General features: G+C 47.8%; 1 protein-coding gene across 1 annotated transcript in view; it reads left to right on the top strand.

Annotated features, from left to right (window-relative positions):
- The window catches only part of SPATA13 (spermatogenesis associated 13), a 119,120-nt gene that overhangs the window by 48,660 nt on the left and 45,925 nt on the right, over positions 1-24,535 (top strand). The window contains exon 2 of the mRNA XM_060080285.1: positions 12-1,607. Coding sequence (XP_059936268.1) covers positions 171-1,607 — 1,437 coding nt within the window. The 5' untranslated portion in view covers positions 12-170. The remainder of the gene's footprint in view (positions 1-11; positions 1,608-24,535) is intronic.

The following is a 24,535-nucleotide window of genomic DNA, read 5'->3' as shown; positions in this document are numbered from 1 at the left end:
TTCCGCTGCAGGCGGTGATCACGACCGCGGAGCCCGATGTGCACGGCAGGCGGGACGGCCAGGCCGGCGGCCTCGGGCAGGAAGGCGTGCGCGCGGAGCCGGGGGACACGGAGGCGCGCGTGGGTCTGAACCGCGCTGCCCTGTGCCCGCGGGCTCCCGGCCCCCAGACCATGACCACGGCCCAGAACGGCCACGGGCGCGGAGCTGCGGTCCCCGGTCCCATCTGTGATCCCAAAGACCCCGGCATGGTGACCTACCCGGCGTGTCGCCACGGCGGCTGCGGTGGCGGCGCGGGCGCCCGGGAGGCACGGCTCAGCCCGGCCCGCCTCCTGCGCCTCTTCTCCGCCGGCGCGAACAGGACGCGCGCCGACCCCGAGCGGCCCCGGCCCGCCGGCCTCGTGGGCAGCTCCTCCACGTGGAACGCCCTGGCCTCCTTCCGGAAAATGGGGTCCTTCAAAAAACTGAAGACCTCGGTCCTCCAGGGAATTCAGAACCGGGAGGGATGGGACACCGCCAAAGAGGGGGCCGAAGAACGCGACCTGGGCAAGGTGGTCCCCAACGGCGCGGCGGCCGGAGCCCCCGCGGGCAGGTGCCCCCCGGGGCCGGGCTTCGCGTCCGACGGCTCGGACCCCGAGGAGCCCGACGACGGCTTCGCGCGCGGCGCCCTCCGGTCCCGAAGCATCCGCCGCGCCTACGGCCTGGGGCGCATTCACCTCCTGGACCCGGAGCCGCCCGCCCCAGAGCCCGCGGCGAGCGAGGCCCCGGCGCGGGAGCCCGAGAGGAACGGCGTGTGTAGGCGGAGCAAGAGCACGGACAGCCTGACCTTCCTCAAGAAGAGCTCCTTCCGGAGGAAGTCGGCCTCGCACCTGGCCGAGCTGCGGCGCGCGCCCGAGAGCCGGGGCTCGCGGAGGACGCTGAGCGGCTCGTCCGCGGACTCCGACAGCTCCGGCGGGGCCCCAGCGAGGCCCAGGCGCTGCAGGAGCCCGCTGCGGGCCCCGGACCTGGCCCGGGTGCTGCGGCTCGTGGGCGGCGGCGCGGCCGGCCGGCCGGGGGATCCCGGGGGCGCCCCGCCCGGGCCGCGGCCGCACAGCCGGCTGCACGATGACTACTCCCGCCGCGCGGTCGCTGGCCCCGAGCGCGGGCAGAGGGGCGAGGAGCCCCCGGACCCCGGCCTGGCGGGTGCTGGGGACTCGGCTGGGGACGCGGCTGCTGGAGTTGCCGCTCCTCGCGCCCCCGGCTCTTCCTCCAGGCCCCCGGCCCGGGAGGTGTCAGACAGAGGTTCCAAGGAACCAGGCCCTGGCGACCGCTCTCCCGTAGAGCCCGAGCCTCCTCTCGGTCCTCCGAGGCCCACCACGCCCAAGCCCCCCAGCCCTCGGAGCCCCGACGCAGCACCTGCCAGGTGTCCCAGCAGTGTCAGCGCGCTGTCCCTGAGTTCAGTGGACAGCGAGGAAAGGGCAGACGGGCCCGTCCAGAGGGAGCAAGGTCCCGGGTCCTTCCAGGATGCGGTGCAAACAGCCTGTGACCTGGGCAGTGAGAAGAGTGGCGCCGGCAGCCACCCGCAGCAGAGCCTCGGGGGGGCGAACTGTCCAGAAGAAAAGACGGATGAGGTAAGGGCCGAGCGGGACATCCTTGGTGGCCCGCCACGTGACGGGTGCCTGTCAGAGCGCCACCCTCCCTCCCTCCCCGGAGATGGCCCGAGGGCACAGCATGTCCCTTCTCTTGCCTGGAGGCCGGAGTCCCGAGCTGATTCTCTTGCCCTCACGGTTATTCTTGTTAAGTTGCTGTTTGCCAGGCTCAGGAGTAATCTTTCTCTGTTCTGAAGTGAATTGCTGTTGTGTGAAACCCCTTGAGATGGCATTTGCCATACAGTTCCTTCAGAAGGCAGGTGCCCAGCCATGCGCTAGATTTTGGGAGAAAAGTTGAAAACATCTCTTCTGTACTCCATGCAGCTAGCTAATAGGGGCTCGCAAAATTTTGATTTTTGAAACTTTTTTTTTTTATTACCCAGAGCTTTCTTCTCTTTCTACTTTAAAGTGTTTCCATATCCTTTCCAACAGAGTTCATGTGAATGAGATTCTTTATGAAGAAACCATTACATATTCTAAGTCTGCTTTATTTCCCGGGAGTTGAATTAGAAACATGCAGTTTGATACCTGTCAACGCCTGAGTGATGATGGTTCAAAGGAATTTTTATGATGGTTACTGTACTTATTTATTTAATTTATTTTTTACTGGTAACTACATACTTTAATTTAAAAATAGCCTATTTATCTAAAGCAGCATGTACTTATTTTTAGAGTAGAACATAAGCATCTCATGAATTGAATTCACTAATAACTGTCAAGGCTCCAAGAGCAGTGGTCTTTTCATATCCTGTCAAGAATCCGGACAAGCTTACTGTGTAATTTTCACTTTATAAATGCATTCAGTAATGTTCCCTTACAAAGCTGAGAGCCGAGGAGATGCATGCATGTGTCCATATTGTGAATTGTTCTCTCCGTAAATTCCTAGACTATATCACAGGTATAAATGGGTGCTTGCAACGGTTCCTTCCCACTGATCCCCGGAGAGGACCTCAGTTTTGCCTTGCTGCCTGCAGATGAGTAATGCTACAGCAAACTTGGAAGCCAAGGCAGCCTCTGGACTGTTTTTAACCTTTGCTTTACAAGGAGTCTTAGAAGGTAGAGCCTACCACACATCACTTAGAGGAGATCCAAATCTGCCTCATGGGTCCCTGGGTAGCCAGAGAAGGGAGGTTGCCTTGCTTTTTCTGGATCTGGGTTTGCATGGAGACCTGGGGCGGCCAGTCTGTCTTCCAGAGGTCCTGTATGTTGATGACCACTTGCTCATTTGCATATTTCCAGAGAAGTCCATGGAACAGTTATAAGCACACGAGACTAGGTGTCAGTCGTGGGAAGGACTCCCGACTCTGCTCTGGTTTGTGTTGTTGATCAAGGCCTGAGCCGGTCTGGGCTTCACCTCTCCCTGGATGATGAGATGAAGTGTAATTCCTTACACCAAGCACCCCGTCCTGCCATACTGAAGGTTCAGGACACCCCCCTCCTCCTTCAAAAGAGGGATTTGCCTAGTTCTAGAGGGTTCTTTATGCTAAAGGTGGAGATTTTATTTTCTGCTTAACAAAATCAGTAAAAAAAAAAAATCATTAAAATATTTTATTCCTGAGCACATATTAACTAAACATATTCGAGTTAAGTTTCTAACTTAGTTACTTCCCAGGGTAATTTTTGGCCATTATATACTTTTACATGCATATTTGCTGTTCTTAGTTTATATCATTTAGTTTCTACCCACAAGGGATCACCAAAGAGAGAAAGCAGAAGGACACAAGTTATTAATAGTGCATGCATGTTGATAATTCTACGGATTTTCTTTAAGATATTCATTACTTTTTTAGGTTGCATTCATTTCCACAAAATTCTCATGTAGCACATCAAGCTTCCTCTTGTGCTTTTAGAGTAAATTTCAGAAATAGAAAATATAGTGATGATTTTGCCCAGTTTGCATTTCATACATTGGTAATCTTTAGTGTTACTTGCAGAGAAGTACTTGCAAAATATAATCTGAAACGTCCTCTTTTATTTTGACATTTAGAAACAAAGTGCAAACAAAACAAACCAAGAAGCACCTTGCAAAATGCAACAGTTCCAACCTTCATGGGTTAGAAGCAGTATTTATCAGTCTTATGTAGCCTCCCATAAAACTAAGTAACAGACTTTACTATATTTTAATGTACACTGTTATTTTTTAATTTATTGATAGTATGGTTCCACCTATATGTTTAAAGCTATTTTGAGCTGTGGTTATGGTTGAATTTTAAAAAGTTGAAACCTGTGTATATTATGATGTTATTTAAGATGCATATGCATCGTGAAATTTTCAATAAGGGAGAATAATTTTTTTAATTTAGAATCATTTATTTGTAACATACTACTCTAAAAGGGACAAAATCTTTGAAAAACTACACACTGTTTAACAGGACTGTCCAAAAATAGCCTCCTTAGCGTTGTACCCCTGCCACCTAGTGGTAAGCTTTGTTGTAGCAACGATGATCTGGGGAATGAGACTGAAATTGTTACTTGGTTGTGAAATGCAGCTGAGCATTTATACCTGTTGCCCTATAAAGGTACAGACACGGGGGTTTAGTGTTGTTGCTGGTGTTCCTGCAGAGTCACACAGTTAACTCACTGGCTGAATTAGGTCAGCGGGAGGGGGCCCTAGTTCCTGGTGCTGAAACGTACCGTAGATGAAGCTCCTTTAAGTGATGAGAATCCATTGTAACTCCTTTCCAGGGAGCTTAAGTCTTCTTTTGGTAAATGTTTCTAGTTTGGTTGGGGTCCCAGCTCTGCAAACGTTAGGCAAGCCCTTGAACTTCTCAAAGGTGGAACGTGCAAGAGCCTTCTCTGCCTTGGAGGCTTGTAAGAACCAAGGAAATCGTGTGGTGGATGCTCAGCCCAGTGCTCCACACTGGCTGGCGTTGTCTGGTGTTCACTATCCATTTAATGATTTTTCCATCCTCAGTTGAACTATCCATTTAATGATTTTTCCATCTTCGATTGACCTGACTTCTTCAGACAGTGGCCAGTTAAGGTCACTTTCTTCCAAAACTGGTTAACACTCACCATGTTACAGGCTTCTGGAGGATTGTGAGATTTATATGTTTATTGAAGTAACACGTCACATCAAATTGTGGAGTACCTCCCAGGTGTAAGACACTCAGGTGTAGCTCTAAGGAATGGTGGGTGATGTCGAGGAAGATTATTGATTACCCAAGATGTATCTAAATCATAGTAGAATATGCAGAATGGGTTAAGTTCCTCAAAAGAGGTAAAACCATAATGCTGTGGGATTTCACAAGAGTTGTAGTTCTTACCCACTTACCAAATCAAGGAAAGCTTAATAGGGGTGATCACATCTGATTTGAAGAAGGTGCGATTTCTGCAGGTAGTTACAGAGAGGAAGGTGGGGCATTTCAGTGGTTAGATGTACAGCGATTTTATGTGATTTGAGAGAATAGGATGTAACAGTTTGATCTGGTGTTGCGGAACCGTCCCAGTTAAGATGAAATTGTTAGGTTCAGATCATGGACTCTTGGATTCCAGATAGTCTATACGTTACTTGATAAGCATTGAGGAATCAAAGATGTTTCTGAATAGAGAAAGGCCAGGCTCAAAACTGTGTGTTGGAGAAGTTAATTTCCCCATCAGTAAAGAAGAAAATTAGAAAGGTGACCAGAGGGCAAACTATCAGGAACTTATTGCCACAGAGATCTCGGAGGTAACAAGGCTCTGAAACACGGGGGAGGGAATCCAATATGTGACAGAGTGAGGGAAACAACACAGAATAAACAAAGCGTACCTTGTCATTCATTTATGACCTACCTGGGTGTGCCAGACACGGAAAACAAAGAGTTAAAAAGCAAGTGGCTGGGCTTCCCTGGTGGTGCAGTGGTTGAGAATCTGCCTGCTAATGCAGGGGACATGGGTTCGAGTCCTGGTCTGGGAGGATGGGAGGATCCCACATGCCGCAGAGCAGCTAGGTCTGTGAGCCACAATTACTAAGCCTGCGTGTCTGGAGTCTGTGCTCCGCAACAAGAGAGGCCGCGGTAGTGAGAGGCCCGCGCACCGTGATGAAGAGTGGCCCCCGCTTGCCGCAACTGGAGAAAGCCCTCGCATAAAAACAAAGACCCAACACAGCAAAAATTAATTAATTAATTAATAAAAGATAAGGAATGATTAAAAAAAAAAGGCAAATGGCTCTTATTCTCATGGGCTCAAAGTCCAAGTGGTAGATTGGGATGTATAAGAGTAATTGTGATAACTAACGTGTCAGGAGGAATGTACTAGGCACCTTGGAGCAACAAAGACAGCATTCTTAGCTCCGGGTGAAGAGGGCATGACGCAGGGGCAAACGCCGGAGTGGGGTCTTGAAGGAGATCAGGATGGGGATGTACCAGGTGGCAGTGGAGGGAGAGTGGCAGGGCCTTCCAGTCCAGGTGGAAGCGTGGGGAGGGGGCAGGTGTGGGACATGGGGAGGGGCTCAGCCAGGGGAGTGACCTGAGCTTCCTTTCCTCCACTGTAAACTGGCAAGACTGGCTGCCGGCTGCCTAGAGGCTGCCCAGGGTCGTCGGGAAGGTTAAATGGGTGATGCACGTGGAGTCCTTAGCTCCCAGCTTTGCTGTACCGTGTCCACAGGAGGTGAGTCTGCTGTGCTTATTGCTGGACAGGGTGGCTGGGTGAGCGGGAGCGATGAGATTGGAGAGGCCCATCAACACGATCAGGAAGGCCCTCGCTGAGCCACGCAGGGTGTGGACTTGACCTTGCAGGCTGTGGAAAGCCAGAGGGGTGTGAGGCAGGGACCACGGAGTGCGGCCGGCTACACAGAGAGGCTGGGGATGGGACGGCCCTGGGGACAGACAGAGCCCCTCGATAGTTTGGTCCAGCGGTGATGAGTGCTGAACCAAGGCCATGGAAATGGGGCAGGGGCTGATTCCAAAGTGATTTTGCAGTTTATGTTTTTAATTAGCATTGGAGTGTTTGGGGGGGAAGAGAAGTCAAAGGTGACTGCCGATGGAGAGGGTCCTGTTGTGTTGGGACCCAGAATCAAGCCCCAAAGACACTGGACCAGCGCTGAACTTAGGTCGTCACCCAGCGCTTGCGCTAACACGATGGCAGCTCAAGGGGACCCTTACAGTTGGCTCCAGGACTCCAATGTTTGAGGGTCTTGTAGCTTTCTTTCTCAGGGACTTGTGCCCTCAGAATCGTCGGAAGCCCTCACAGTATGCAGCCTTATGCAGTTGAGATGATTTGAGCTCTGGACTGGGAGACTTTAGTTCTGCGGGATGCACAGTGTTACTCCTGCGTGGCGCTTCGACCCGCCAAGGTCACCATCCCCGGCCCGGGGCTGTGCGGCCTGGGCGCCTGGGGACTTCACGTGCTCCGCTGGCCCCGCCCCCCGGGCCACTGCCCGCTGTTTGCTGCTGCCCCTGAAAAAGGGGATTTCTGTGGCGTCACCAGGTACACTGTTACTCAAAGAAAGCCTCTCTCCAGCTTCTAGTACTGGAACAATCACTCCAGTAGGTGAGGAGGAGCTAAATCAGGATGATTTTCAGCGTGGATTAGGAACTCTGGAGCTTTATGATGCTCACAAGGGGTACTTCGTACATAATGATGGTTCTGAGGTACTGTTTTTTCTGTAATTTAATCAGAGACACAGAAATATCGCATAATTTTGACTCTTTGCAGATTACTTAGACATTACTCTCCAGGTTACTTAAATAGGTAATTGGGAAATTTAAACAGTTCTGCTGGAGGTTAGAATTATCCACAGCTGTTTCACAGAGCCTAGAAATTCCAGAAAGATGAGGTTGCCTACATAGAGGTAAATGTAGTGACCCTAGAAAACCTGCCCAAGATTTTTAGGAGCTTTATTGAGGTATAATTTGCATGACAAAATTCACCAATTGTAGGTATACCTATACCTGCGCAAGAGCCTAGTTTTTATAGAAATTACTGTAATAACCATTTGTAGTCAAGTATAAATGATATACTGTATCATATTTGCTATGAATTTTAAGCTTTCAAAAGTATATGAAATTCTTAAATGATATGAACCAGTATCACAGTGTATTTGTCAAAGATTTAGTATTTTTGCTTATTTGGTGCCTTGTTTTAATTTGTGGGTAACAAAGGCATAATAAGGCCTTAATGAAGTTATGAAATGTAGAAAAGTAGTGTCAGTATTCTTTGGGGGAGATTTGAGCCTGATGATTAAGAAACTGATGGCAGTATATATGTTTTTCTCCTGTTTTTCTCATCTTAAGCTTCCCTATGATAATCAAGAGGAAAGAGTGTCCAAGGTTGGGAATTACTTTCCAGTTGGCCCGGTGACACATGCTCACTTTGATGTGTCTGCCATGACCATCAGAAGGAAGGCCGTAGGCATGAATTGACAAGAACATCAGCACAGTTTGTCACACGTCCCTGAATAAACCGAATGTTACCTCTGTTTCTCCTACCAGGGACAGTGTGAGGACACAAGGACAATTAGAATGCTCCATTCACTCAGGAAGAGCCCAGTGAGGCTGAGGGGAGGACTTCAGGGGGTCGCCCCTGGTTCAGGAACGGGGGGCAGGGAGCCTCAGGATTGGGTGCCAGCCAGGATGCCAGCATTTCCGAATGGTGGGGAGGCTCTCTGGTGTAGAATAGTCGGGCTTTGTAGGAGGGCTGCCCAAGTTCAAGTCCTGGCCTGGCTGCTAACCAGCTGTACGTCCTTAAGAAAAATACTTGACTTATTTAAGCCTCATTTCTTTAAAAATGGAGGTAATAATACCTATCAGGAGTAAATGAAATAATGCATATAAGATACATACCACAGTGCCTGGAACATAGTAGAATATTATTAAGCTTAATACCATTATTATTAATCTTATAGTTTATCTTGTCATATTATAAACTATATTATTATATTACATATAATATTATATATATTATTAATATTATAAAAATTTTATAATTAAAATCAAAATATTACTACATTACATATATATTATAATTAAAATTATACTATTGGTTATTAGTAATCATTAATATTAACAATAAAGCATAAATATTAGCTTTTATTATATTCATTGTTCGTTAAAATTGCCGGCTTTGGTCAGACCCTTCGGTACAAACCAGTTAAATTCTGCAAATTACTTCCCATCTTGTAGCCCAAGTTTCTCACAGTTTGGAATCGGACCACCCAGGATGCAAGGTAAAGGCACAGGTCCTGAGCCCCACCTGGAGCTACTGAATCAGAAGCAGTAATCTGGACCTTTAACATGATACCCAGGGAAATACCTCAGGCACTGAAGCTTGAGACGTGCTGTCCAGGCCGAGGCTCCTCTAGGTACTGATATCCTGTATGTTAGGTTTGGGCATTTCTCTTCCACATCTACCCCCGCTAACTCTCTTTTTTTTTTTTTTTTTTTTTGGCGGTACGTGGGCCTCTCACTGTTGTGGCCTCTCCCGTTGCGGAGCACAGGCTCCGGACGCACGGGCCCAGCGGCCATGGCTCACGGGCCCAGCTGCTCTGCGGCATGTGGGATCTTCCCGGACCGGGGCACGAACCCGTGTCCCCTGCATTGGCAGGTGGACTCTCAACCACTGCGCCACCAGGGAAGCCCCCCCCCCCCCCCCCGCTAACGAAAGAGAGGCATTAACCCCTGAAAGAGTTAAACATGACTTGTAGTCCTGTTTTTTTCATTGAACTCTATTAACTGGATACGAATCTCTATAGAGTACAAACAACAGTTCCCCAGGAATGAAATTACAACCCTTCAAGCAAGAAATAAATGGTGGAATAAAGAATTTGGTCTAAAATATGTTGATCAGAAATTGCTACACCCTCTGCTGGGGACTGGAGTTTCACCAGCTCCCTTTGGAACTTTAAGAATGTCATTGGCTCTTACAACTACAAGTATCAGTAGCAACCGCTCATGTTTATCGGATGGTTTTTCAGTGAATAAAGATTCTTCTCAGCCACCCTGTCAAGGAGGTCAACATTTTTGGATTTGGGTTTTTGTTTTTAAACAATGAATAAACTGAGGCCTGAAGAGGTTACAGGCCCTGCCCAAGCCCCGCAGTGGGGCTGGAGCCGGGCCTTTGACGGAGACCAAGGCCCAGGGGAAGTGTCTGCTGCATGCAGACAAATTGTAACCATTGGCTGGTTTCCTGATCTTTGGTGGAATCTTTTCATCTTCCTTATCTGTAAAACAGAATTTAAAGTGTCCACTGCAAGGCTTTTAAGATTAAATGAGATGGGATCGGCAAAGGCCAATTTTCAAACGCTGGTGTCATCGCTCTCCAGTGCATTTCCTCTCCATTTCCTCTTTTTTTTTTTTTTAAAAAATTTATTTTTGCTGTGTTGGGTCTTCGTTTCTGTGTGAGGGCTTTCTCTAGTTGTGGCAAGCGGGGGCCACTCTTCATCGCGGTGCACGGGCCTCTCACTGTTGTGGCCTCTCTTGTTGCGGAGCACAGGCTCCAGACGCGCAGGCTCAGCGGCCATGGCTCACGGGCCCAGCTGCTCCACGGCATGTGGGATCCTCCCAGACCGGGGCACGAACCCGTGTCCCCTGCATCGGCAGGCGGACTCTCAACCACTGCGCCACCAGGGAAGCCCCTCCATTTCCTCTTTTGACTCTGAGTCCAGCATCCCTTCCCCGGAGCTCGGGCCTCCGCCCACCACAGCTGGCCGCTGCCCGGAGCAGTGTCCTTCCTCTTGATTTCCAGGTGGGGTTCGGCAGCTTAGGGTGGGCAGGGCAGGTCACTGAGGACCTTCATTCAGTCCCTTTTCTGGCAGTTTTGGTGGGTCACCCGATGGCACAGGGCAGGACGCCGCTGTGGACCGTGGAGGGCTGTGACCCCAGGGCCAGAGCCCTGTCGTGCCGGGAAGGGCAGAGCCTCGGGCGGGGAGCCTTAGACACAGCGTGTGACTGATCCAGTCCCTAACGCACAGTATAAAGGTTTTATGTAGTCACTTAGAGCAGGTTCCGTTGTAAGTCTGGATTTGTTTCTTCTCTTTCTGAAGTAAAAATTATTCATCTGTAATTCTTTTACTGCAGGTTTTGAACTAAACGTCCTCGAGACCTTTTGCAGCATCGCGCGTTCGATTCTCACAGAACACCTTGGTGCCGCCCCGTGGTCTTCCTTCCCTCCGGGGTGGTCCCTGTTCCCACAGCCCCAGGAGCTCTACCCAGAGCGCTCCTGGGGAACAGCAGATCTAATCAGGCTCAGGGTTTACTTGACTCCTCAGGTTCATGGGCTGGACGCTTTCAAGTGTAAAGGACGGGGTGACAGAGTGTATCTGACGTCAGTGAGTGTTGCCGAAAGGAACAGCGGGTCCCCACGAAGGCCTCACTCCTCTGACTTCCCTCTGGAGTGCTTTTCCCACCCTCCCGTCACCATGCCCTCGTCATCCACTGCCTCCGGTCATTCCGTCCCGGGCCCCTTTCTCCTCCCAACGCAGGAATGCTTCCCGCTGAGCCTAAAATATGGAAGAGAGACGTTTGAAAAGGCCTAAATCTTTCCTTTTACACTCTGTCGCCAGCAGAGGAAACTTGTTGGTTAGAAAAGATGCATTACCTTGCCCCTCACATGTCTGGTACCAAATAGGAGACTTTATTTTATCTTTATTGTATTTATTTATTTTGGGCTGCATTGGGTCTTCGTTGCTGCACGTGGGCTTTCTCTAGCTGCGGCGAGCGGGGGCTACTCTTCATTGTGGTGCGCGGGCTTCTCATTGCGGTGGCTTCTCTTGTTGCGGAGTACAGGCTCTAGGCGCTCAGGCTTCAGTAGTTGTGGCGCATGGGCTCAGTAGTTGTGGCTCGCGGGCTCTAGAGCGCAGGCTCGGTAATTGTGGTGCATGGGCTTAGTTGCTCCACGGCATGTGGGATCTTCCCGGACCAGGGCTCAAATCTGTGTCTGCTACATTGGCAGGTGGCTTCTTAACCACTGCGCCACCAGGGAAGTCCCAAATAGGAGACTTTAAAACAGGATTGTTGACAATAGGGGAAAGAAAATTGAAGTCAGCTTGTTTCCAGGGTACATGGAATTCGAATCGGTTATGAAAGAGACAGGAATGGGATGGTTGATTTCCTGATCTAAGATATTGTTATAGGTTTTGAGATATTTAGTTATCCTCAAGTGGTAACTTAAGTTCATTTTTATAAAATCACGTATAAATGTAGGGTGAGGACAGCTTCCTTGCCACCCAGAACTTCTCACTTATTTGCTCCTTTGTCCACCAGTCACCCATTCATCCCTTGACCCGTTCATGAAGCTTTTTAAACTGCCAGTTTCCCAGGCTGCAGACTCTGGGGATGTGATGATGGTATTGGATAATTTGGAAAGAATGTAAGTAGCTGCTGTCATGTGACACCCAGATAAATAAATCAAGGCTATAAAAATATTGCAGTGGTTTTAACAGAGGCACAGGAAAAAGAGCTCAGAGCCCAGGGGAATTTATGAAGTTTTCCTGCAGGAGGTGGTATTTCAACTGAATGCTGAAGGATAAAATTTCCAGATTGACAGGGGCAAAAAGGTATCGTAGCGGGAGCAGCCTTTCCCTCATTTCCAATTGCCTCAAGTGGTGTGTGGCAAAGGCGAGTTGTGTGGTGTGGCTGGTGAATAATTGCGTGTGAAGATGGAGCTGGAAAGGCACATTGGATGAGGTTTTGAATGACCCCGGGTTTGTTCTGGGTGACAGCCAGCCACAATCTGATGTGTGTTTTAGTGGTAGGATGGAGAGTGGGTTGGAGACAAGGAAGCATTAGGAGACTGTTCCATGGGACGTGATGGACTAGATTCCTCCTGAGATTAACTGTAGCTGTGGCTGGGGAGGGAGAGGGAAGTGTTGAGGGGCGCCCAGCGTGGGACGACTGGGTACCTGGGATCTCCTCAGCTAGAACACAGAGGCAGTCATGATTACGAAGATGCTATTCTGCATTCTACTCCAGTGGCCCTCAGTTTCCTTGATTGTAAAGACATTCTGGGCTGTTGATTTGTATATTTGTGCTGCCAACCGTGGCTTGAAATGCGTTGATGCTGGGAACACAGACATCATCCTTCATTGTCCTCCACAGAGAGTAAGCTGGGCCCTGCTTCCCCTTCTCCTTTCCCCCTCACAGATACCAAAACCCACGAACGCTCAAGTGCCTTACATACAATGGTGTATTATTTGCATATTACCTACTCACATCCTCCCATATACTTTAAATCATCTGTAGATAGCTTTTTTTCTTGGCTATGCCATGTGGCAAGCGGGATCTTAGTTCCTTGACCAGGGATCAAAGGCACGCCCCCTGCAGTGAAAGCTCAGAGTCTTAACCACTGGACCACCAGGGAAGTCCCTTTCCCCCTCCTCCTGATTCCTCTCCCTCTCTGTACAAAGGAAGTCAAACAGCATTAACAAAGTCTCATGTTCAAAAAGGTTTAGACCCAGCAAGGATCTCATTCAGATTTGACAGAGAAATTAAAACCTTTACAGACAAGCAAAAGCTAAGAGAATTCAGCACCACCAAACAAGCTTTACAACAAATGGTAAAGGAACTTCTCTAGGCAAGAAACACAAGAGAAGGGCAACACCTACAATAACGAACCCAAAACAATTAAGAAAATGGGAATAGGAACATACATATCAATAATTACCTTAAATGTAAATGGACTAAATGCTCCAACCAAAAGACATAGACTGACTGAATGGATACAAAAACAAGACCCATATGTATGCTGTCTACAAGTGACTCACTTCAGACCTAGGGACACATACAGACTGAAAGTGAGGGGATGGAAAAAGATATTCCATGCAAATGGAAATCAAAAGAAAGCTGGAATAGCAATTCTCATATTAGACAAAATGACTTTAAAATAAAGACTGTTACAAGAGACAGAGAAGGACACTACATAATGATCAAGGGATCAATCCAAGAAGAAGATATAACAATTATAAATATATATGCACCCAACATAGGAGCACCTCAATACATAAGGCAATGGCCTAACAGCTATAAAAGAGGAACTTGACAGGAACACAATAATAGTGGGGGATTTTAACACCTCACTTACACCAATGGACAGATCATCCAAACAGAAAATTAATATGGAAACACAAACTTTAAATGACACAATAGACCAGATAGATTTAACTGATATTTATAGGACATTCCATCCAAAAATAGCAGATTACACTTTCTTCTCAAGTGCGCATGGAACATTCTCCAGGATAGATCATATCTTGGGTCACAAATCAAACCTTGGTAAATTTAAGAAGCATATGAAAAGCTGCTCAACATCACTAATTATTAGAGAAATGCAAATCAAAACTACAATGAGGTATCACCTCACACCAGTTGGAATGGGCATCATCAGAAAATCTACAAACAACAAATGCTGGAGAGGGTGTGGCGAAAAGGGAACCCTCTTGCACTGTTGGTGGGAATGTAAATTGATACACCACTATGTAGAACAGTATGGAGGTTCCTTAAGAAAGTAAAAATAGAATTACCATATGACCCAGCAATCCCACTACTGGGCACATATGCTGAGAAAACCATAATTCAAAAAGACACATGCACCCCAATGTTCATTGCAGCACTATTTACAATAGCCAGGTCATGGAAGCAACCTAAATGCCCATCGACAGATGAATGGATAAAGAAGATGTGGTACATATATACAATGGAATATTACTCAGCCATAAAAAGGAACAAAATTGGGTCATTTGTAGACATGTGGATGGATCTAGAGACTGCCATACAGAGTGAAGTAAGTCAGAAAGAGAAAAACAAATATTGTATATTAACGCGTATTTGTGGAACCTAGAAAAATGGTACAGATGAACCGGTTTGCAGGGCAGAAATAGAGACACAGATGTAGCGAACAAACGTATGGACCCTAAGGCGGGAAAGTGGCGGGTGGTGGTGTGATGAATTGGGAGATTGGGATTGATTAGTGTATACACTAATATGTATAAAATGGATAACTAATAAGAACCTGCTGTATAAAAAGAGTAGAAGTTTGAGGGGCTTCCCTGGTGGCGCAGTGGTTGAGAGTCCGCCTGCCGATGCAGGGGACACGGGTTCGTGCCCCGGTCCGGGAGGATCCCACATGCCGCGGAGCGGCTGGGCCTGTGAGCCATGGCCGCTGGGCCTGCACGTCCGGAGCCTGTGCTCCACAACGGGAGAGGCCACAACAGTGAGAGGCCCGCGTACCGCAAAAAAAAAATAAATAAAAATAAAGGTAGAAGTTTGAAAAAAAAAAAGATGTGGCGTGTATATACAATGGAATATTACTCAGCCATAAAAATAAATGAAATTGAGTTATTGGTAGTGAAGTGGATGGACCTAGAGACTATTATACAGAATGAAGTAAGTCAGAAAGAGAAAAACATATACCGTATGCTAACACATATATATGGAATCTAAGAAAAAAAAATGTTCTGAAGAACCTAGGGGCAGGACAGGAATAAAGATGCAGATGTAGAGAATGGACTTGAGGACACGGGGAGGGGGAAGGGTAAACTGGGACAAAGTGAGAGCGTGGCATGGACATATATACACGACCAAATGTAAAATAGATAGCTAGTGGGAAGCTGCTGCATAGCACAGGGAGATCAGCTCGGTGCTTTGTGTCCACGTAGAGGGGTGGGATAGAGAGGGTGGGAGGGAGATGCAAGAGGGAGGAGATATGGGGATGTATGTATATGTATAGCTGATTTACTTTGTTATACAGCATCAACTAACCATTGTAAAGCAATTATACTCCAATAAAGATGTTAAAAAAAAAAGGTTTAGAAAAACAGTGGGCTTCTGACATTCAGCTCTAAAACATGGTTCTTGAATTTGGAATATTCAGTTGTCCTCAACCATTAAACAATTTCTAAAGAGGAAAGCAAGTTCATTTTTATAAAATCATGCTTTTTATTTATTAATTGAAAGCAAAAAAGTTTGAGTAGACCTCTATTCTTCAGCATGTGTTTCAGATAAAATACATTTTAATGTGGAGTCATTATGTGCATTTATTTCATAATATGATGGTTTTAAACTGTCTCTTCACTTTTCATGAGTCCACACGTAAAACAACAACCTACAATTCTATCATTTCTCTACCTGGATGTCAAACTAGCATTGTGCTGCTGTTGATTCTGAGATGGTAGGATGGTGGGGTTTTAGTTAAGCCCAGAAATGGAATTCCTGTGAATGATTTATTACAAAGGCAGGGGAGGGGGGCACTTCCAGAGCCCAGATTTTTCATAGTTACTATTAAGGGTTTTTTTATGCTCGGAGAACTGGGCAATCAGTAGTAAATCAAGTGTCCACATGTGTGTTAATATTTGCTTCTTTTTTTTCTTTCTTTTTTTTTTTTGGCGGTAGGCGGGCCTCTCACTGTTGTGGCCTCTCCCGTTGCAGAGCACAGGCTCCGGATGCGCAGGCTCAGCGGCCATGGCCCACGGGCCCAGCCGCTCCGCGGCACGTGGGATCTTCCCAGTCCGGGGCACGAACCCGTGTCCCCTGCATCGGCAGGCGGACTCTCAACCACTGCACCACCAGGGAAGCCCAATATTTGCATTTTTAATGAATTACCTATTCTGCCTGTCAAACAAGTTACAAAGGCCGTAGGCTCACAAACTCATTTCAGCACATTTTATCATCAATTTTCCACATGTTAGGACAACTGAAGTATCTATTACCACCACTGTGCTCTCCAGGGAGACGAGAAGCATTAATTGCTTATGTATTTTAAATAAATGGCCTGAATCCAAGGGACAAGGCCACTGCTTTCCAGATTACAATAGTTCGTTTCTCTCTCTCTTTTTTTTTTTTTCGGATTTTTAAAAGCTACGTCAAAATTACTGATGCACATATAATCCCATTCCATAAAAATCAGAACAGCTTTTGGCTGGCCATTTGCGTTTTATTTGCTTTTGGAATTCTAACAACCACTAAAGATTCTTACAGCTTAGAACCTGGCATCTGAAATCACAGCTGCAGCACAGTGGTAAGAATGTAGAATGTAACCCAGCGTTCACAGCTGCTTTGCCTGTAGAAAAGCTGTGGAAGGAATATAACCCAGTAAAGTACGTTCTGCTTTCCCATCTATTTCTTGCTCAGGCCCATCCAGAGCCAGGCTAAGTCCAAACCTGGGGCCTGAGAAGGGGAGAGACGGGTTGATGATGATGCCTGTCCCCTCCCAAGATGGCCCTGAACCGGAGAAGCCAGTGGCGGGTGGAGCTGAGCCAGCGGACAGGCATGGTTTTAGGGGGTCATTCGCTAAGCAGAGGGCGTTTGGCCACTTAACTTATTTCAGAACCGAGTCAGCGGCTGCCCCTCCCCGCTCCTCCTTCCTTGGGCATTTTCGCTCTTACAGACAGAAGTCCCTCTTCAACACTGATTGTTCCTTAACTTACCTAAGTGATGTCAGAAAAGATCCACGACCCCCTGCAAGAGTTCGGGGTTTGGGTTAGGAAGCCTTTGTGGTAGGAGGTGTGTCCAGTGCGGCTCACCTTCTGCCAGGATGATCCCCAACTCCTACCGCTATGGACAGTAAGAGAAAAGGCAGCTGTGGAGAGAGAAAGGCTATTGCACTGCTTGTTCTAAAGGCTAAGGACCAGAAACCTAGTAGGATTCCGTACATGAAACAAAACCGATTCTATTTGAGGTCCAGGTATGATGGGTGAAGGGAAAGTTTTGGGTTCGGAGGACAAGAGAGAGCAGGAAGGGAGCAGAGAAGCCAGTGGAGGTGAGAGGCTGCGGGTGGGACAGGGGGGCGGGGGATGGAGGAGGCGGCGCATGCGGTGTGCTCGCCGCCGCCGGGCAGGGGAAGGGGTCACAGGGCTGGGTGGACCATAGCCGGAGGGATGTGGGCGTGGTGGAGCAGCCTCACGCCGTCTAGTGTTTTGGGAAGTTGCTGCAAAGGGTTTTCACCATAAACCATAAAACGCGCTGGCATTTTTCTTCTCTGCAGCTGCAAAGGGAGGGCTCGTGTCTGTGGGCCTTGCAGAGATGACATCAAATGAGGTGCCCGAACTCTCTCCATTCAGCCTGTCGCCTGCTCTGTGACTGGCTTCTCAGCTCCAAAATGGGGGGCATAATGTCCTCCTGACTGATCTGAACATACAACTCTAGGTAGATAGGAAAGCAAGTTGATGACAATTTCAGATTTGTAGGTACAAATGTCTAGTTAAAAGATACATAAGCCCCAGGGGTGGATACAGTGGTGACGCTTGTCAACCCTGCTGTTCAGTAAATTTGAAAGTTGCTAAGAGAGTAGACCCTAAAAGTTCAAAGGGGAAGAGAAAGTTCTTTTTGCTTCTTTTTTTGTATCTGTATGAGATGACAGACATTAACTAAAGTTGCTGTGGTGATCATTGCAGTATACGTGAGTCAGATCGTTACGTTGCACACCGTGAACTTAAACAGTGCTGTATGTCAATTCTATCTCAGTAACACTGGGGGAAAAACCATTTTTATGTAAATGTAAGATATTATCCCTTTGGTCTTAAAAGTAACCAAAAAAGGGAAAAAACTGTATTAGGGCTCCAACTTCTCTCTTTCTAAATGTGTAAATATGTCCTTGTTCTTGCCTTCAGCTTCTCAAAACATGGTAGTTGATCCGGGATCTTATGAGTTCCCTCCTCACTTAAATTCCTAGGACACGTGTTGACAACACACCCCATTCCCGGGACTCTCCTGAGCCGAATATAACGGGCCTGCACAGGTGCTTTTTTATTATGACACATTCATGTTCACGTAAGGGAAATAAGGTAATGATGTGTAGCTCTGAACAGTGAGATGCTACTATTTTGATTTTATAATAAATAAGGTCTAAAATGTCATTTTCTGGAGTTGGAGCCCACCACTGGTCCCACAGGCTACTCTGCAGTGATATTATGTAAACTAGGAGTTTTTTTTTTATTGGAGTATAGTTGATTTACAATGTTGTGTTAATTTCTGTTGTACAGCAAAGTGAATCAGTTATACATATATATATTTACATTTTTAAAATATTCTTTTCCATTATGGTTTATCACATGATATTGAATATAGTTCCCTGTGCTCCACAGTAGGACCTTGTTGTTTATCCATCCTGTATACAATAGTTTGCATCTGCTGACCCCAAACTCCCAGTCCATCCCTCCCCCAACCCCCTCCCCCTTGGCAACCACAAGTCTGTTCTCTATGTCCATGATTCTGTTTCTGTTTCATAGGTAGGTTCATTTGTGTCGTATTTTATATGCCACATATAAGTGATATGGTATTTGTCTTTCTCTTTCTGACTTCACTTAGTATGATAATCTCTGGGTCCATCCATGTTGCTGTAAATGGCATTATTTCATTCTTTTTTTATGGCTGAGTAGTATGCCATTGTATATAGGTACCACATCTTCTTTATCCATTCATTTGTTGATGGACATTTAGGTTGCTTCCATGTCTTGGCTATTGTGAATAGTGCTGCTATGAACATAGGGGTGCATGTATCTTTCTGAATTATAGTTGTCTGGATACATGCCCAGGAGTGGGATTGCTGCATCCTATATGATAAATCTATTTTTAGTTTTCGGAGGAACCTCCACACTGTTCTCCATAGTGGCTGCACCAATTTACATTCCCACCAACAGTGCACGAGGGTTCCCTTTTCTCCACACCCTCTCCAGCATTTTAAACTAGGAGGTTTTAACTTATGTTCATCCAAGGACTACATCAGTGGAAATCAGGAAGTGGGAATTTTATTATTTTCACTACTTTCTCACTAAAAGATAGCATTTCCTTCTATTATGAATGTAGGCATCAAACCAGAGGAATTTTAGCAACACCTGTGATATAACCACCATGGAAATCACAGATCTTTTTCACATCTTACGACAGTTTTTGCTGATATTCTTAAAATATCTCGTACTGCTCAGTACAGTACTTCAAAGTGTGACAGCTTTTAGACCTATCTCCAGCCCTCTCAATTCATATTACCTATACTACTATATCAGGATTTTTAAAATATTTTGAAAATTGCGTTTCAAAATAATCAGCTTCATTCATAATACTATCTTGTCCTTTTTTCTGTAAATGTTTAATGTGTATGTATTTTTTTCATTGAGGTATAGTTGAGGTACAATAGTACATAAATTTCAGGTATATAACATAATGACTCACAATTTTCAAAGGTTATATTCCACTTATACTTATTATATAATATTGGCTGTATTCCCTGTGCTGTATAATATATCTTTGCAGCTTATTTATTTTATATATGGCAGTTTATGTCTCTTAATCCCCCCCCCCATCTTGCCCCTCCCCCCCACTGGTAACCACTAGTTTGTTCTTTCTGTGGGTCTGTTTCTTTTTTTTTTTTTTTTGCGGTACGCGGGCCTCTCACTGTTGTGGCCTCTCCCATTGCGGAGCACAGGCTCCGGGCGCGCAGGCTCAGCGGCCACGGCTCACGGGCCCAGCCGCTCCGCGGCATGTGGGATCCTCCCGGACTGGGGCACGAACCCGCGTCCCCTGCATCGGCAGGCGGACTCTCAACCACTGCGCCACCAGGGAAGCCCCTGTTTCTTTTTTGTTCTATTCACTAGTTTTGTTTTATTTTTGAGATTCCACATAGAAGTGATATCACACAGTATCTGTCTTTCTCTGTCTGACTTACTTCACTTAGTATGATATTCTCTGGGTCTATCCATGTTGCTGCAAATGGCAGAATTTCATTCTTTTTTTATGGCTGAATAGTATTCCAGTGTGTGTGCGTGTGTGTGTGTGTGCGTGTGTGTGTGTGTGTGTATCACGTCTTCTTTATCCCTCCGTCTGTTGATGGGATACACTTTTTATCCTATGCATTTAAGATGAGATTTTGAGAAGCGGTCTGTGGCTTCCCCAGGCACAGCTATCAGAGCCTCTCACAACGCCGTCTCCTCTCTGCTCCCTCCAGACACTCGACAGCCAAGGGTGGAAAACCTACAGAGTTCTGTTTTCCTTCTGTAATGGTACACGCCTTGGATGCGGGTGGCCGAGCAGAAAAGGCAGAAAATTTGAAATCAGACAGACTGGGGTATAAAATGGGCCCCTCCCCTTTCCGGCTCTAGTAACGTGAGCAAGTCATTTTATTTACTGTAGCCCTAGTGTCCTGATCAGTAAAACGTGACCCCTACCTCGTAGGGTGGTTGTGAAGATTAAATACGGAGACGTGCCTAGTGTGGTTCCAGCAGGTCACAGGTGTTCCAGAGTCACAGCTGTTGTTACGTAACCTTGTTCCACAGTCTCTGCCACGTGCATTGTCGAGATGCTTTTCCTTCCCCCTCCAGCCCGGTGCCTGTGCTGGGTCCCCTGCGGAACCCAGGACTCTGACAACCTGTGAAAACCTGACTTGGCTCATTGTATTCATCTGCATCTTCACAGTACCTCTGGCTCATCCAGAGGAAAGTCTCCTTACTTTATTTTATTTTATTTATTTATTTATTTATTTATTTGCGGTACGCGGGCCTCTCACTGTTGTGGCCTCTCCCGTTGCGGAGCACAGGCTCCGGACACGCAGGCTCAGCGGCCATGGCTCACGGGCCCAGCCGCTCCGCGGCATGTGGGATCCTCCCAGACCGGGGCACAAACCCGCGTCCCCCGCATCGGCAGGCGGACTCTCAACGACTGCGCCACCAGGGAAGCCCTATTTTATTTTTCCATCTTCACACAGTCTGAATATGCTTGCCTGTAATATTTTCTTCTGAGTTACCTTGCTGTGCTGCTTCCCTGGAGCTACTGTAACAAATTACCACGGGGGCTAAGACGGCTGACATGTATCCTCGTTGCTGCGGAGGCCAGATGTCTGCAGTCATGGCTGGGCAGGCAGGGCCCCACCCCTGGAAGCCCAAGAGGTGGAGCCCCTGCCTCTTGCAGCCTCGGGGTTCCCTGCGGGCTCCTCGGATCGCTCTGACCTCTGCCTCGGGCTACACGTCCTTCTTCTCCTTGTCTCTGTGTCCAGATTTCCCTCCTCTCCCAGGGACACCGGCCATTGGATTAGGGCTCATCTACCAGCGTGACCTCCTCTTAACCCCACTGCACCTGCAGACTCCGTACCTGCCACTGTGATCACGTTCACAGGTATGGGGGTGAGGACTCCCAGTAGATCTTCAGGGGACACAGTTCAACCCCAGCTCTTGCTTGTCGGTCCTAGAGGCTCAGCGTTAGACGGGGTTCTGAAGGGACGTGTGTGGGATCAGGGTTTTTCCCTCAGGTTAACGATTCACTTTCACTGTGGTTTCAAAGTACGTTTTGAAGTGTCTAAGCAGAGGTAACGAGATCTATTTTGGCTTTTACTTTTGTAACGTAAAGGAGGGAATCTTGCATAGAAGAAAAAAATGCAAACCGCCCCCCAACTAGGGAAAGTATTTTAAAACTATGCTGGGAAGCAAGAATTAACGAGGCCACGGACAGGTCTGTTCACAGATGTTGGTGACTTGGGTGTGAACTGGTCCCGGGTGGGTCTGCGCTGGGCTGCTGGGCTGTGAGGAGAATCTGGACCAGCAGAGCTCCAGCCCAGGCACTTACACCCAATGAGAGTGTGTTTAAAGCAGGAAGAAACTCTCGGAGGGCGGGGATGTGGTCACCTGCTGTTCCTTCACAGCGTCTGGGGCCACTGCCTGTAGCAGAGTCTGGGGTAGGTCCTGGCTCGTTGGGTGCGGAGTGTCCTTTGCTGGGTGTTTGTATTTCCGGGAAGAGTCGCACTCAAGCTGTGTTCCCCGGGACGAACCAAGGGTGTATTTCAGAAGCACATAATGTTTGCTAAAAGAAGATTCAGTTTTAGAATTTGCAGGAGAGTTCACATTTGTTTTACTTGAAGGTACCTGTCTTCTGGCAAAGCCTCACTGTTTGAACGTGAGCTTAAATCTGAGGGGTTTCCCCCATCCCTCTGTTCCTCCCTCTGTACTTTTGCTTTGAATAAAATGGACATTTCAGTTTTATATATTATGATTCTATTAACTAATTCCTGCACCTCTTGGGGCATCCGGTACCACTCAGAAGGCAGGCTTTCTCCTTTCAGGTCTCGGGTGGGGCTGTACGGTACTGATGTGTCAAACGAGAATCACAGTTGGTTCTCCTCGTGCTGCCCTGTGGGCACGAGGCTTTACGCAGTCAGTGTCTGATTTCCTGTCCTCTGCATGCCTTCCTTTACCCGCCCCCATCACTTCCTGGAGCCTGTTTGCTCTCAGAAGGATTTGTTACCTGAGCAACTAAGACAACTGCTGGTTCTCCTAAACCCATGTCTCTTTCTCTCTTTCTCTCTCTTTTTTTTTTTTTTTTTGGCATCAATGAAGAAAGCAGGCTGCAGGTTGCATACGTGCAAAACAAAAAACAAAAACCCCCCACAAAACCCCACCACCAACAACAAAAACAACAACTGCACATAGATTTGTGACCAATTTATTGCCTGCAATTTTGTTGTACTGTTTTTCTAGCATGTTGTTTCCCCACCTTTTTATCACTGGGTGATGATATAAATGGGTTTATTCTCACTGTGTGCTTAAGTTGTCTGTGCCGTTTGATTTAGTAATTGAGTTAAACAATCCATAATAGCCTGTTTTTTATATGTATGTACTGCAAAAAAAATATTAACTTTTCCATGATTACTCTCATATTTTCCCACGGTGTCGGGGAAAATGTTTTACTATACCCTCTTATACATTCTTTTCTGGAGGTGTGTGAATTAAACTGACAGAAGACAGATTTTTATTCATGTGAGTAAGTGGGAGTTCACAGGAAGCTGTGGCTCCAGGAACTGGTCAGCCCTGGGAACTTACAGAACATCCTAGTAGGGGAAAGTGGGTGGGAAAAGGCTCTCACGGGAAAGCAAGTGACTTTTAGGAAGATAGGGGGCCTGTAGGTGAACAGCTGGGAGACAGGATAGTTTTGTGCCTCTGTCTGTTTCGGTGAGGGCTTCTCTCAGTGACGAGAGTCAATCTTCCGTGGCTGGAAGAAAGAGAATCCCGTCCCAAGGGAGGGGACTTAGGACCACTGAGTTCTGCTTTCACGCAGAAGAAAATCCTGTTCCTAAGTGCCTTCCACTCAAAATGGTGTTTATGCTACAGTGGTGTATTCTGGACCCTGTCCCTGGTGACTTGAAGTAAAGATAGTGGTCCAAGCTGTAAGAATCGAATCAGCAGGTAGCAAGGGAGTGGTGTTTGCTACAGCCCTCTGTCTCTCGAGCAGAGGTGACTTGGTATACGGGAAGTGTTGTGGCTTAGTGGGGACAGAGGTTACAAGGCCCATCCCTGGTCTCTGTTGCCGCTAGCTGGCTGCGTGGCCCTGGGCAAGTCACCTCGCTTCCCCGGGTCTCAGCTTGGAAATACGGGACGTGCATTTCTGGTCTCAGTTGCCCCTGGCTGGCGAGAGCCCAGAGTCCTTGGGCCAGTGCTCAGGGCGGGGCTGCAGGGGGACGTCCGCCCCGCCGGGCGCTCTGCCAGGGTGGCCCGCTCTGCCTGCCCTGCAGTCACAGGACTTGCCTGGTTAGCCCAGCCCTCCCCGGGCTGGGCTCTGTTCTCTTTTCACTTGGTTGTTACAGGATGTCTCGGGATGGAGGAGCGGAGGGCGCGGGGCTCGCGGGACTGCGCCTGCACGCTCTGCTGCCCCCCCCCCCCCCCGCTCCCACAGAGCCCGCGGCGGCCTCCCCTGAGCCCAGACTTGGAGGATCCGCTGGGGGAGAGCTCGTCTCCGGGTGGGCTGAGGCCTGGGACGGTTGTTCCCTGGCACAGTGTTTTAAGAGCAGCGATCCACCAGGGCCGAGGCGGGCGGCCCTCTGACTCGCCGTGGTCGCAGCTCATCCTCCCAGGACCCAGGAGGGGACAGGCAGAAGCAGGCCTGCAGACCTGAGGCCCCTCGCCTGGGGGCCCAGCGGATCCACACAGAGGTCTGCCCATTTCCACGCCGCGTGGTCTTCTTCCTAGTGCGTTGCCTTGCCTCTGAAAACGTTACTTGAAAACTTAGAAAGTCTTGCCGACTTCA

The sequence above is a fragment of the Mesoplodon densirostris genome, chromosome 17 (genome assembly GCF_025265405.1).
Source record: "Mesoplodon densirostris isolate mMesDen1 chromosome 17, mMesDen1 primary haplotype, whole genome shotgun sequence".
Lineage (NCBI taxonomy): Eukaryota > Metazoa > Chordata > Mammalia > Artiodactyla > Ziphiidae > Mesoplodon > Mesoplodon densirostris.
Note: the sequence above shows the minus strand (reverse complement) of the source record. Positions and strands in the feature narration are given on the sequence as shown.